Source organism: Hibiscus syriacus, unplaced genomic scaffold, assembly GCF_006381635.1.
Source record: "Hibiscus syriacus cultivar Baekdansim isolate YM2019G1 unplaced genomic scaffold, ASM638163v2 tig00113072_pilon, whole genome shotgun sequence".
In the NCBI taxonomy this organism is placed as follows: Eukaryota; Viridiplantae; Streptophyta; class Magnoliopsida; order Malvales; family Malvaceae; genus Hibiscus; species Hibiscus syriacus.
In genome coordinates this window covers 25,397-40,402 of record NW_024063438.1, presented here as the reverse complement: position 1 = coordinate 40,402, position 15,006 = coordinate 25,397, and the positions used below count along the sequence as shown (strand labels likewise).

Here is a 15,006-nt window from a genome sequence, read left to right as displayed (position 1 = left end):
CTTATCCACACCCAACTCATCCATTTTCTACATGCTACTTGTTTTCTCAGATTGAAGGGGAGAAAGAGGAAAAATAATTTGAGAATGGAATAGATTCAAACCTCGAAAACCATGGGCACGACAAGGATCTTAGAGAAGGCGAAGAAAGAAGGATGCGACATCGCTTCGAGGATTACGGAGCCAAGAACTGAGCCCACTTGAACTCACACTTTCTTCACAAAGTAATCGATCAACTCTGCTTGTTTTTGCTCGATATTAATCCTCAAAATTTTATTCCCCAAGAGCACACAATTCTCATGAACAAATTATATTGAACAAGAACAGAGTCGACGAAAGCTAACCTTATTCAAACGATAAAATAATATTCAGACCTGAATACAAAAAATCAATATAGAAGAAATTAAATCCCAAATTCATAAACAAAACCATTCAGCCATCAACTCAAATGCAATACAAAAAATCATGATTAACATGAATTTCGATAAATAAATAAAACATGATTTTTGTTTAGTACCTAACAAGATCCTCAAAAACTTTCCTTAAATTTTTAAAAGGAAACACCACCCTTAGAACTTGAGGGTAAATGGGCATTGATCAAAAATGAAAAAAAAGGAAAGATTTGATTCAAAATGAAAGGAAAACCAGATTTTATCCAGTAACGAAAGAAAAAAATCGAAAGATTTGAGGCTAAGCACGCAAACAATGAATCAATTGCTTCCGAGGAGAAAGGTCAGAGACTTATCTTCTCGTTGATGAGCTTTTAGAGGACGGTGGAGAATGTTTAGGTGCTCTGAGAAAAATGATTAAGTAATTGAAATGAAAAGAATCTAAGGAAGGGAAATATAAAAAGAACAAGTCTCCCTGGGAAGAAGCAAAACATCCCACATCCAAGAGGAAAACATAAAAGAAATGGTTTATATAATTGAATTCAATTAATGTCTAAGTGAGCCGCAGGCATGTGGGCTTCATGATTGGTGTTGGGCTTGGCTCTCTGGCTTACTCCCCGCAGGTTGGAAGAGAATAGGGGTGGTAGGCGGGCTTTTTGGTTCTGATCTTTCTTTTTAGGGTTAAGGTTTACTAGGGATTACTAGGATTTACAAGTGTTTATTAGGGTTTACTAGGGTTTACTAGGGTGTACTAGGGTTTACTAGGGTGTATTAAGGTTTACTAGGGTTTATTAGGATTTATAAGGGTTTACTATGATTTACTAGGGTTTACAATAATTTACTAGGGTTTACTAGGTCTTACTGAGGTTTACTGGGTTTATTATGGTTTACTAGGGTTTATAAGAGTTTACAAGGGTTTATAGGTTTATAGGATTTATTAGGGTTTACTAGGGTATACTAGGGTATACTAGGGTGTACTAGGGTGTTCAAGGGTTTATTAAGGTTTATAAGGGTTAACTAGAGTTTACTAGGGTATACTAGGGTACACTAGGGTTTATAAGGGTTTACTAGGGTTTATAAGGGTTTACTAGGGTTTACAAGAGTATATAAGGGGTTATAAGGGTATATAAGGGTTTACTAGATTTTACTAGGGTTTATAAGGGTTTACAAGAGTTTACAAGGGTTTATTAGGGTAAACTAGGGTTTACTATGGTTTCAAGAGTTTATTAGGGTTTATAAGGATTTATTAAGGTTTATAAGGGTTTACTAGGGTTTATAAGGGTTAACTAAGGTTTATTAGGGTTTATTAGGGTTTATTAGGGTATACTAGGGTTTACTAGGGTTTATAGGTTTACTAGGTTTATAGGGTTTACTAGGGTTTATAGGGTTTATAGGGTTTACTAGGGTTTATTAGGGTTTATTAGGGTTTTTTAGGGTTTATTAAGGTTTATTAGGATTTATTAAGGTTTGCTAGGGTTTATTAGGGTTTACTAGGGTTATTAGGGTTTACTAGGGGTTATTAGGGTTTATAAGGGTTTATTAGGGTTTATAAGGGTTTACTAGGGTTTATAAGGGTTTAATAGGTTTATAGGTGTTAATAGGGTTTATAGGGTTTGCTAGAGTTTACAAGGGTTTGTAAGGATTTCTTAGGGCTTATACCCTTTATATGGGTTTGTAAGGGTTTCTTAGGGTTTACTATGATTTTATAATGGTTTGCTAGGGTTTACAAGGCTTTATATGGGTTTATTAGGGTTTACTAAGGTTTACTAGGGTTTACTTAGGTTTTTAGGGTTTATAAGGATTTACTAGGGTTTGTTAGGGTTTCCTAGGGTTTTTAAGGTTTGTTAGGGTTTATTAGGGGTTACTAGGGTTTATAAGGATTTTCTAGGATTTATTAGTATTTATTAGGGTTTACTAGGGTTTGTAATAGTTTACAAGGGTTTATAATGGTTTATTAGTGTTTGATAGGGTTTGATAGGGTTTACTAGGGTTTATAAGGGTTTACTAGGGTTTTAAGGGTTTAATTAGGTTTATAAGGGGGTTTAATAGGGTTTATAAGAGTTTAATAAAGTATTAGGGCTTAATAGGGTTTATAAAGGTTTACTAGGGTTTATAAGGGTTTATAGGGTTTACAAGTGTTTGTTAGGTTTTCTAGGGTTTATAAGGGTTTGAAAGGGTTTGTTAGGATTTGTTAGGGTTTATAAGGGTTTACAAGGATTTTGCAAGGATTTACAAGGGTTTTTTTAGGGTTTGTTAGGGTTTACATCGCTTTAAGGATTACGGAGCCAAGAACGGAACCACTTGAACTCACACTTTCTTCACAAAGTAGTCGATCAACTCTGCTTGTTTTTGCTCGATATTAATCCTCAAAATTTTATTCCCCAAGAGCACACAATTCTCATGAACAAATTATATTGAACAAGAACAGAGACGGCGAAAGCTAACCTTATTCAAACGACAAAATAATATTCAGACCTGAATACAAAAAATCAATATAGAAGAAATTAAATCTCAATTCATAAACAAAACCATTCAGCCATCAACTCAAATGCAATACAAAAAATCATGATTAACATGAATTTCGATAAATAAAGAAAACATGAGTTTTTGTTTAGTACCTAACAAGATCCTCGAAAAATTTCCTCAAATTTTTAAAAGGAAACACCACCCTTAGAACTTGAGGGTAAATGGGAATTTATCAAAAATGAAAAAAAGGAAAGATTTGATTCAAAACGAAAGGAAAAACCAGATTTTATCAGTAACGAAAAAAAAATCGAAAGATTTGAGGCTAAGCACGCAAACAATGAATCAATTACTTTCGAGGAGAAAGGTCGGAGACTTATCTTCTCGTTGATGAGCTTTTAGAGGACAATGGAGAATGCTTAGTGCTCTGAGAAAAATGATTAAGTAATTGAAATGAAAAGAATCTAAGGCTGTGAAATATAAAAAGAACAAGTATCCCTGGATAAAGCAAAACATCCCACATCCAAGAGGAAAACATAAAAGAAAACCTCTTTATTTTATAACTATGTAAAAGCACCCTTTATCAATCACACGTGGATAGGACAAAAGCCTGGACTTGGATACATTCACTTTCTGCCCTGACAACGAGCAGAACCGTTCTAAAAATCATCAACTCATTTGACCTTAAGTCTGCTATCGATAGGGCTTGGCTTGGGTTACAGAGTGCGTTGATAGCACAGCTCTTTGAGAATTCCCTATCGGTGTTTGTATGTAGCGCTTTCAGGCCTATCCATTCAGGGCTCTTTCTTGAAGAAGATACCTCAGGTTAAGTCCTTAACTTTAAGATTAGGGCAGCCTTTGTTTGGTTTGGGTTATTACTTTACTCCTCTTGGCCTATCTTCACTCTTACTCACCATTTATTGGTGATGTATTGTGCAGAGCGAGTGCACCCTGGACAGAAGTTTGATAAGTATACGATCCTGGGGGATGATGTTGTTATATGCGGCATCGAGATCGCCAAGATTTATAAACAGACTCTAGCGGAGTTGGGAGTTGACATATCAATGTCAAAGTCTCTAATCTTACACTCGTGGGTATGCTGAGTTTGCGAAGCGCTTTTGGTGTAAGGGTCTCACAGCTACTTTGTACCCTGTGTCGATCCGAAACCTGCTCCCAATAGCAACTATGAAATCCACACTCTAAAAGGTTAGAGTAATGTTCTCCTCGTTCAAACAAAGAACAAGGTTATTGCCCTCGGCTGGGAGGAAGGAAAGAAGCTAGGGCCGTAACTAGGAACAACGTAAACTCTACTTCTCGCAAGCTGCGGTACACTCTATCCCAATCTTTACAAAGTTCAGTACAAAAGCAAGAGTGAAACTACGAGCTAAAAGCAGGCATGACATGAATCTGACTCCACTCCTCTCCTTTCAGTCAAGTGACTTCGTACCTTATCTAGAGATACGAGCTACCGGCTTGCCTAACCTTTCCCGTACTTCAGCGCATGAGAGGCCAGCAGGGTCAAAATAAAAAAGCTAGAAGAATTAGGAGCTTCCCTTCTCATTGATATTGGGTTAGCAGTCCTAGAGCTTAGCCTGAGCTGAGCGACTTTCCCTTTAGTGCTATGCTAAGCTCTGCTCTGTCAATAGCAGAGCGTTGTCGAGGGCTATAGTATAGACCATTGGCATTGATCACGTAGCCACAAGCGATGGAAATCCGCTTCATGAGAAAGCCGTATGAGACCCAGGAGGGCGGAATTTCTTTACTTGTCTTTCTCTCTCTTATTTGAATCAGTCGATTATCTTCTTATTTTTTTCTGAAAAGTTCGTTTCCGCAGAAAGTTCTGAGTTGATGTTATTCCTTCAGTGAGTCTTGTTCCTTCCGTTCTTGATATCTAATCCCCACCTCAGGAGGGAGAATGCTCTCCGTATGCCCTTATTTTCTTCTTTTTATTCTATAGTATAGGCAATTCCCTAGGTAGAGATAGCGAAAGCCTTTTGCCCCATCAGATTTGAAATCCAAGATCTCTAAATCTGACATTCCTGATGCCGATGCTTTGCCCCTTGCTTTGAATTGTGGGTCGGTCCTGTGAGAATCAATCTCCTTCAATCCCGAATGGAATGAAGACAAAGAGCATTTTCCAATCCACCTGGGAGAGAAAGCTAGTCAGAAATAGAAAGCAGACCCATTTACAGACTCAGAATCCAAAATCCCTGATACCGAAGCTCTTTCTGATCCCCCCAAGGTGCTGGAAGAATAGAATCTCCTTAGTGATATTTAGCTCAACCTCGATTCCTTTGGAAATGGTGGAACTTTCTAATTCACATTCCTCCGTCGAAGTTCTTTATCTCAATCTCTCTTCCGAGGGATTAAAAGAAGATTTAGCTTATCAAACCCTTGCCATGAAACCGAGAGGTTGGATGCTCTGATAAATAATGATTTTCTTTAATAAACCTGGCCAGGTAAGCCCTTTTTGTATTTGATGAATGTCCAACAAAGGACATCAACCTCTTGCTCAAAGGTGCAGATGAATAAGCCCAAGAGAACGAATTGCATATTTCTTTTTCTCGATCCCAATGGTTTGAGGGGAAGTCCATTTTTCGCGCTTTAGAAAGCAAGTTGGTGGGGTTCGGAGACATGTATTCCTTTTTCTGTTATAAACCTGGCATGAAAGCCGTTTTTGAATCTGTCCTCGGACTTGGGGATTCCCCTTCTTCTTCACTTCTTCCCTTTGAGGATTGGATGCTCTAGAGGTCTCAACGAGCAAGAGGCATGGTACGAGAGTCAAATGCCACATAAATGCGAAATGGCTAGTTGCCCATTACTAAGCGAAGGCCTTTCTCGCCTGTCTTCTTGTGACCGGGTCGGGTCCATTCTTTAATAAGTCAATTTCCCACGGTTAGGTCAAGCCTAGTATATAGCTTCTAGTTCGACAAGACTAGAAAAGATGCTACCAGGCCTAGCTACCAAGGATGGGAAAGCGAAGGACAGAGAAAGTAAAGCCGTCTCTTTCTTAGATTGACGTGAAAACTCCTATTTCATTTCCCGGGTCTTACCCTACTTCTACAGCTGTAATAGCCTTATTATTTCTTCAACATCTCAAGAGCTAACCCCGGAAGTGACTCAACTACCAATCCCATCTCGGGCTCAAAATCAGACTTTATCCCCATTTTCAAGAAGTGTATTTATCATATTCAACTAAATCCTAGGCTAGGGGGGTTAGTCACAATTCGTCTTGATTCCGAATTTCTTTGAGCCTTTCTTTTCTTTAGTTTAGAATCTTCGTTGATGCGTCAGTCCTTTCTTATTGCTTTATTTGAACCAGCGTAAGGAAATTCAGATCAGATCTTCCAATCGCTTATGTCAGAGCAGCGTCCTCTTCCTTCTTCCTATGGTCAAGCGCTTGTACTCCCGGTATGTCTTGTACTTGGCTTGTGAAGGGAAGAAAGAAAGGCTACATGGTATCTGACCCCGATGACATAGGGATGGTTAGGCTTGTTGGCTGGCTTATGATGGTTTCCTGTCCCAATTCAATCAACATATTCCTTTTTTTGCTCTTGCTTGGTAGCAGGCTTGTGTGCGAGCTTGGTCCGGTTTCGATTCTTAAAGCCCACGGAGAAGGGTGTGGAGCCTCGCTTTCCATGTTGCTCCCCCTACCAGTGCGTTGGCTCCCTCTCTCGCCGCTGATTCGAATGCTGCCGTCTCAATTGCTAGTACCGGCACTCAAAGCAGCTCAGATGCTTTTTATCTTTTTTGGAACATGTGCAAATGACACTCACTCGTTAGTAGGAATGTCATAGAATGACGAAATACTATGTTGGAACACAGGCTGAGATTGAGATCGGAATGGCACAGATCTAGAGCGGGACAAAACCTTCGCCTCTCTCCCATTGTTCCTTCCTCCTTCGTGCCCGATCCGGTCAGTAGGCGTCAGTGAAGTTAATGCCGTATGCTAAGAGGGGAAATGCCAACATCTAGCACATAGAAAAGCGGATTCGCTTCCTATTCCAATGAGATGTCAGTTCCTTTCGTGCAACCTGCTCTTGCATATGCCTCTTATTCCTCGTACAAAAACCTATTTCATTGCCTTAATGGCACCCCCAAAAGGCTCGATAAGGCAGATCCGTGGGAAGACGTCGAAGCGGGTTTAGAATCAATCTCATCTGCCCCAGGGACAATAAGAGGTCAATCAGGTTAATCCCTCTCGCCAAGACTAGTTGTCTTAGAAGGAGTTGCAACCTAAAGGGCTATTCCTGATCTTTCCTGTGATTCAATCGATTCCTAAGAACTTACTTTACCTCTCGCAAGGAACTTCACTTTCGTATAGTTGACTCGAATCGAATGCACTCTTAAAAGGAAGAATTGGATGTGCGCAGAGCATTCATCTAAAAACAGCATTTCCGACATTCACCATCAAAAGGGTGATCTCACACTAGCACTAGGATCTGTCTATGCTTGGACTGATTGGACGAGCATCCACTTTTCGGCATATCGATACTTCTTCTTCCTCAGCGACTTGGCAATAGCCTGATTCCACACGGGCAAGGAAAGGCAATGAATATTGTTTAGATACCCCCCTAAAAGCAAGGATCGGAAGAGATGAGTTATGGCATTTCTAGGATTAGAATACGGTCCTATTGATTCAATCTTTATGCTTGGCACGGAACTCTTGTTTCGAGTGAAAGGGAGAGCAGTGGCCCGCACCGCATTCACAGGTAAATTTCCCTCTACGGGGCGGGGGTGGGAAAGTGGGCTTGAGGGTTCCCATTCACGGAGGGGGTGCAAGGCAAAATAGAAAAACTCATATTGGGTTTAGGGATAATCAGGCTCGAACTGATGACTTCCACCACGTCAAGGTGACACTCTACCGCTGAGTTATATCCCTTCCCTGCCCCCATCAAGAAATAGAACTGACTAATCCTAAGTCAAAGGATCGAGAAACTCAATAACGCCACTATTCTTGAACAACTTGGAGCCAAGCTTTCCTTTCGCACTATTACGGATACGAAAATAATGGAAAAAGTTGGATGAAAGTGATCCACGCTTAGAACGAATGTGAGAGGGAACTCCTAACTCACTACGCTACGATCTTTATATATGATATATATTGTTCGCATAGAAAACTACATCATTAAATGCACTTTTCGCGAAGAAATGATATGTTGTTATTTGCTTAACACATTTAATTCGGTGTTCTGTTAGTGCGAGAGGATAGGATGTGAAAACAGAGCTCGAGCGAAAGCGAGATGATGTGAAGTCCAAGCGTCGTTAGCTCGAGGGATCGGAAAACACGAGCACTGTCAAATTCAAGAGAAGGAGCGTCTCTACGTGTAGTTCGTTTCGTTCTCAGCCTTGCAAAATGGATTTAGTCGTCTGATTGCTTGGCGAGATTGGGCTCGTGCTCTGAAAGAAAATCCGTTATCGAAACCCAGGGGACGTTGTTAGGAGGCAAAACTAAACTAGGGGTACTTTGTAGCATTCAAAGCCGGGGTCCGTAACGTAAGGACTGGGAGTGAACTCTGTAGCTAGGGGTCCTTTAGGAGCTTAGTTTCACTACCAGGTTGAGAAGAAACAAACCCAGGTATCGACGATGGTTTTTCTTTTTCCAGGGGGTCGAAGGAGTTTGCTTTACCTTCCCTTCCGACAGTGTCCAAAGAGGGAGTGACCACTTCCAGGGTCTGAAACACGCTTTCCATCACAAAATGGTTCCCCGGGCTCTTCAAGAGGTTTTCTAAACCCAGGATCTAAAAAGAGAGCTGGTCATGTCGAAAAATCGCTACGATTCAGTTAGTGGTCAGCGTAGAGTAAATGCAGCGTAGAGGCTAAAGGTAGCTGTTGAAACTTCAACTAGAAAGCCAGGATCCTACGGAGATGGTTATTCAACAACAGAGGCTCTTCAAGAGGGTTTGATAACGTAACGCGAACGGTTTCCCTCAGACTCTTCAAAAGGTTATCCAGGTCCTCCGGAGGTAAAACCAAACTAGGGTACAGAGGAGGAGCAAAACCAGAGGATAGTTTCTACCTGGGCTGGGATCGCAGATGGATCGTAAAACGGTGGGTGATCACAGTATTTAGTCGTTGAAAGGCTTAGCGAGATAAGGTCCGTGCTCTCCTCAATGAGAGCGTTTGGGCTTTTGAATGGTTCATTCAGGTACAGATACAAATCTGGTTTTTCCGGGTTTATCATAGAAATCCTATTCGGCAGGATCCAGCCAGAGGAGTAGTTTGACAAAGCCCATGGTGGGTCCAGAGTAGTTATCGAAAGCCTGGAATGCGGCTCAAGGGAGACCATCGTAGGGAGATGAAAGCTCAAGCTAAAATAAGCCCTAATAACCTACTCTCGTTGGCGTTATGGTGGATGGCCGTAACAATCGTTTATTCCAGGGCTTAAACCCATCTGATTTTCCCTTCTGAATTCATTTATAAATCAAGTTAACCACGCACCAAGGGCAGCAACGAGGTCTGAAACTCTCTCACTATAGCTCGAGTAATGTAACGGAGCCTAGTGTTCTAAGCCGCCTAAAAGTTCCGCGTTCCCTAGGAGATCCGTTAAGATTGGAGTTACACGTACAGGACTGGGAGTATACGTACAAGATCTGAAAGAGTGGTCATTAAGCTAAAGGATTCAGTTCGTGGGCAGTGCACAGGAGCTATCGAAGTGAAGGAAAGCTAAAGCTCCAGAAGTTCAGGAAGAAAGCCTCTTGGCGACAGAAAGCCTAAAAGCATTCATTCGTCGCGTTCGGAGCAGAATCAACCACGTTTTGTTTGATGAAAGCAGCAAAAGAAGATTGAAGTTCAGTAATACGAGGCTAGAGCTAAAGCGAGATAGTAAGCTTAAGCTTTCTCTTCTGTTATTTCCGGCTGCTTCAACCGATAAGCAAGATTCCCTACACGTTTGAAAACCTCAAGGGGTCTATCATATTTTGGAATCAACCCACTGTCTTACTACTGATTTTCTTCCCTCAATTGATACTGGTCTAACAGGCCCTGCCCCATGAGTTAGGAATTTCTATGTCCGTGAGTGATCCATTGGCTCTAAGCCTTCAAGTCTTCGCTTTATTGCTGTCTCATTTCACGAGAGTTATTCCTTTTCTTGTCTTCTATTCCGTCCATAAGTCAACTCCTGTCGAAGCTCCTTTTCCAGTCTCGATAGCTTTTCGCACTGAATCCTTGAATCAGGATTTAGGAGGATGACTTCTATCAAAAGGTGGGTAAACATTTGGATAATTCTTAAATTTGTGGCCTACTTGTTTTTGTTTCGGGAGGTAGTCAGGTTGTGTAGGAAGTCGGGATTTCTTTTCACTGCCCTTTACGCTGTGTGATGAACTCCTCTGGGATTACTTAGCCCACCATCTTACTTGTCAAGTGAAAGAAGATCAGACTAGAGACCAAGCGCATCGGACAGCATCTGAAGGGAGGGTTCTCTTGGTCTAACTTTCAGTCCTAGACTGTTAACCACATTCTTTGCATTCTCCGATGTCGATTGGGCTGGCTGCCCAGATAGCAGACGATCCACTACCGGCTTCTGCGTATTTATCGCTAAACAACTTGGCTCCCCAGGATGAGGACTTACTATTAGGCATCCCTTTTGTTAGCCAGTGACATTCCTGCTCTTTGCGAGCTAGTTCAATTGTGAGTTAGGATCGATCTACTTGATTTTATAGCTTTTTCTCCGTTGAGTGTTACCTTGTACCCTGTGTAAGAGGAGGGGTTGGATTCCTTCGCTATATTTGTATATCCTAAAAGAAATGCTAGGTACATGTTTCAAACCAAAGACGAAGCAGGCAAGGCTTTCCTTTCTTGTAGTCGGGGAAAGAATCCCGGGGTTGATGCTGAACAAATTCTTCCATTCCAGAGCCCAGAGGAAGAGGAAATAACATTCCATGCTGCGAGGCATCGCTGATAACATTGCCTCTTGTACAGTTGCTTTAGCCTAGGAGCCAACCTAGCTAAGGCAATATCCCAAAGTAGGAACAGCTAACTGTGTATATAGATGCTCTTTCCTCTTGCGGGAAAGCTATTCCTTGAGTTGAGATGCTACTGCTTAGATTAGATGGTTAGCTTAGTAGATGCTTTCTTGTAGCTCTACCTTTTAAAAAGCACTTCTCTTGCATTCTTGAGTTAGTTTTTTGTCTTGTAGCTACTACCGATATGCTATGCAAGTGGTAGAAGTGGTGCTATTAAAAAAGTGCTAAGCACTCAGCTTGCTCAGGGCTTAGAAGACCCTTCGCTAGCAAGGCAGCTATTACAGAGGAAGGAAGAATAAGGGGGAGGGGGTACCGAGGAGACAAACAACTATGTAAGGGGCTTAGACCTTGCGTATACTGCTCCTCCTTCGGGTAGCTCTCTCTTCAAGCACTCTTTCCCCCCAATTCACCGATAGAGAAGAAAGAGATAAGCAATGACCGGGCTAGACCAATGAAAGCGGACCAAGGTTTTTATTCGTTAGCTAAGCGCGCCTATTACAGTGCCTCTATTACAGAAGCAAAAGTGATGCGCCCTATTGACCAGCCGAAGAGCATTCTTATAAAAGAATGAATGGGAAGCAGGCCCAGTCTATATTGCTAGAGTTATCTTTACTTCACCCCCCACGTACTCCTCTATTCTTATATTTGAATTTCGTCTCTAAGCTTCCCCTTTAGTGCCTGCTGATACTTATTTTCTCTCCACTATAGTTGCGATCTCTAAGCGGGATTTTCAGTCATCTATATTTTTTCTTTCTCTAGCGAGTGAAGAACGAGTGTTGAGCGAGTGAAGTGCCCCATAAGCTATAAGGGCGAGCTATATGTAACAATTTCGTGAGCAGTAATTGAACTAAACGTTCCAAGTGCATCCAGCAGGAATCGAACCTACGAATTTGCCTCTTTATTAGGTTGGTATAGGTTGGGCGCTTTAACCATTCAGCCATGGATGCAAAAAGACTCAGCGAGTGAACTAGGTTTTGGTATTCCTTCTCGAGCTTCTATTTCTTCCGTTAAAGGGGATTCGAGAAAAGATGGAATAGGAAGACGTGTTTCCAGAACAAACAAGATACAAGTTGAGAAGGGGAAGTTTGCAAAGTTAGACAAGATTGGAATGGGCATAGGAACATGTATTGATGTACCAGATCGGCTAATGCTCCCAGGTTGATGCGATGTATTCCACCAGTTGACTGAAGACTTGATTATTGGTATATCGATCGGTCCAACACAGATTGAAATAGAAGCCGGTTCGACAGGAAGCTTTTGAAAACGCAGTGCACCCAGGTAAATAAGGAACGAGATGAATACTGAGGTTAAACGAGCATCCCACACCCAAAAGGTGCCCCACATAGGTCTTCCCCGAAGCCCCCCAGTAACTAAGGTAAACAACGTAAAAAAAGCACCAATTTCTATACTGGTTCCGGAAGATCGAAGAAAAAGAGGATGCTTTGTTAATAAGAACAAGAAAGTGTTTATAGCCGTAGCGATATAAACAAGAATACTCATCCGAGCCGCAGGAACATGTACATACGGAATACGAGAATTTCCACCTTGTTGAAGATCTAGTGGTGCTACCCGAAGACTTAAATAAATAGCCATCGCTGTTAAGAACAACCGAGATCCAATGAGAATTTTCGCGTAGCTTCTGGTCTTTGACATAAAAAAAAAGGTTGTAATAACGAAACGGACATGTGATCATTTTGTCCTAGCTAGTGGAACAAGAAAGACATGGATCTATATTCAATACGCAATAAAAGGATTTCCCCCAACGAGGAATTCCCCCTGCTTTGTTTTCGCTCCGCTCGTCCCTGGAACTCCTTGCTCGCGGAGCGACATACCGGGAAAAAAAATGATTGATAAAGGGCATGAAAACCATGAAAGCCAGTTGCTAAGAAAAAGGTAGAAGCATAAATACTATCCGAAATAGTGAAAGGTGCTTGATAATATTCCATATTGAAACAAGATTCAAATTAAATACGTACTCTACTATTTTTGACGTTATAATCTAAAGGGAGATCCATATTCTGGATGGCCCTTATAATACGGGAATAGGGAAGGCTTTGGTGGGTCCCAAACATTTGTATATCTTCTAAATATTTAGTGTATTTGGACCCAGAGACGGGTGTGCCTCGCGGATAGAAAACAAAGCCTCTTATTTGATGTCTTTTTTCTAGAATGGCTTATTTAGAATAACCGTCGGACAAGAGAGCTTGCTCTATCTTTTTTTCAATCAAGAGCTGTGTTTCCACAATATCCTCTTGTTCCCCGAGGCTCATAGCCTTCCCCAGGCAATTGATTCTCAGACAATCGCCTAACTCTTGGAGGCGAATTTCGTCTGAGAGCAAGGGCTGCTCAGGCTCAGGGGCACCAGGCTCGTGCTCGTGGGGAGCGGGGTTTATGCCCGAGCTTGATGATCCCTCAGGAGCCATCATGTTCATAAATTCAGGATCCAAGAAAAAAAAATGATTGTTATAAGGAGACCTCCACCACACCACCCGAGCCTACTAAAAAGAAAGTGGAGACCCTTGGTGAGAAGAATGGATTTCAGTTTGACAAGAAAGATATTTTTATCCATACCAATCAATAGAAATGCAAAATAGTAGAATAAAAAAAGGATAGAAAGAAGGACAATCAAATTCAAGATTGAAACACGTCTTTGCTTAGTCATAAACCACTTTGCCTCGGTTGTATGTAAACCCCCTTCACCCCCATCCCCTAAAGTGGTAAAGAAGGGCTGGGGTCTAATTATCTTTCTATCTGGCAGGACAAACAAATAGGGAAGGGATGGTTCTTTCATTGCATTGATTCTAACTAGAAAAAGATCTCTCTATTACTTACTTTGAGAAGGGAATCGTTTGTTTTACCGACGAACTACGTGGGAAAATGGACCACAACAACCATCAAACCAGAGACCAAAGCAGGGATCGACATAAAAGCCTAGACTTCAATTAAACCATGAAAAAATAAAAAAAACCACGAAAATAAACTTAAACTCTTCACGGAAGTGGTAATCCATGTAATCGCCGAAATTCTTCGTTTATAAAAGAAGAATAAAAACGTTTGTATGTGGACGAAGCCCGACCGCCCTGCCTAATGCTAGTTAACAACGACGAAAGTCTCTCCTCCGTTTGCCTCCGAATTTCTTCGGATCGAAGATCATTTAAATCTTCGACTTCCCCCTCAATAAAATCGAAAGCTTCCTTTCGAATGTTGTCATATGGGAGAGCTGGACAATGCGGTCGATATTGTCCTCCGAAATCATAAACGAAAATAGCCTTTCTTGCAATAATGCTTTTTTTCCCCCAAATTTGTAGTTCTCTATATTCCATGTCCATGGCTGAGCATAGGTGATCAACAGTGATCGCTTCATCAAAATACTCTCGGACAATGGACTCATATTCTCCGGGACGGGTCTGTGGCGGAATGTTATAATAGTTCCCATTCTCCAGAGCACGGATTCTAGCGCGTAGTATCCATCCTGTAATTGACTCTCATCAATTGGTTGAATAACCCACCTCTTACTTACAAGCTACAAGCAAGGGGAATCGCTTCAGGAAAAGAGCTCAAACGATAGCTGGCTCGCCTAAGTGGTAGAGAAAGTTACTTCGGTCAATCCTTCATAAGCCCTTTTTCACGAAAATCGGTAACCGGTGCGGTAGAAGAGAGCTCCTATTTCACTTGACGTTTACTAGCTTTCAAGTCAAGATAGAAGAGCCTTGAATGCTTGCTCTCGGAATTCTTCTAGTGAGATTGTAGACCCAAGAATGCCTAATAGAGCCTACTTCCCACTAGGGGTGACAGGATTTTCCTCTTCCAATTCCGGAGGCTTTCGATCTGACATCAAGACTTGAAAGCTCTCTCTGTGCACTTCTCTTTGCTTGGCGCTAGCTTGATTCTTTTTCTTTTCTTGAGTTTCGAAAACGGAAAGAACGTAGGATAGGATTGAAAGCTAGTAAACGTCAAGTGAAATAGGAGCTCTCTTCTACCGCACCGGTTACCGATTTTAGTGAAAAAGGGCTTATGAAGGATTGAATAAAGTAACTTTCTCAAATATTTTTTACATGTTTTTACTTTGCATCCGATTCAATAAAAGCTGCAAAATTATAGCATATATTGTTTTTACTTTGCAAATATCTTGGAAAATGGAAGCATCCGTGTTGAGAGTGACCCATCTTGTAGGAGCAGGATTCCATCGGACT

The 15,006-nt window shown here is 41.4% G+C and overlaps 1 protein-coding gene across 1 annotated transcript; it reads right to left on the bottom strand.

The window, feature by feature from the left end:
- Nucleotides 1-11,006: 11,006 nt before the first annotated feature.
- On the bottom strand, nt 11,007-13,485 carry LOC120185231 (putative cytochrome c biosynthesis ccmC-like mitochondrial protein). Its single transcript, XM_039189514.1, has one exon. The coding sequence runs from the start codon at nt 12,464-12,466 to the stop codon at nt 11,747-11,749; it is 720 nt and encodes a 239-aa protein (XP_039045445.1). The 5' UTR covers nt 12,467-13,485; the 3' UTR covers nt 11,007-11,746.
- Between the last annotated feature and the right edge of the window lie 1,521 nt (nt 13,486-15,006).

Excerpts from the sequence above, each read along its gene's own strand:
- LOC120185231 (XM_039189514.1), bottom strand. The coding sequence starts at position 12,466 with ATGTCAAAGACCAGAAGCTACGCGAAAATTCTCATTGGATCTCGGTTG.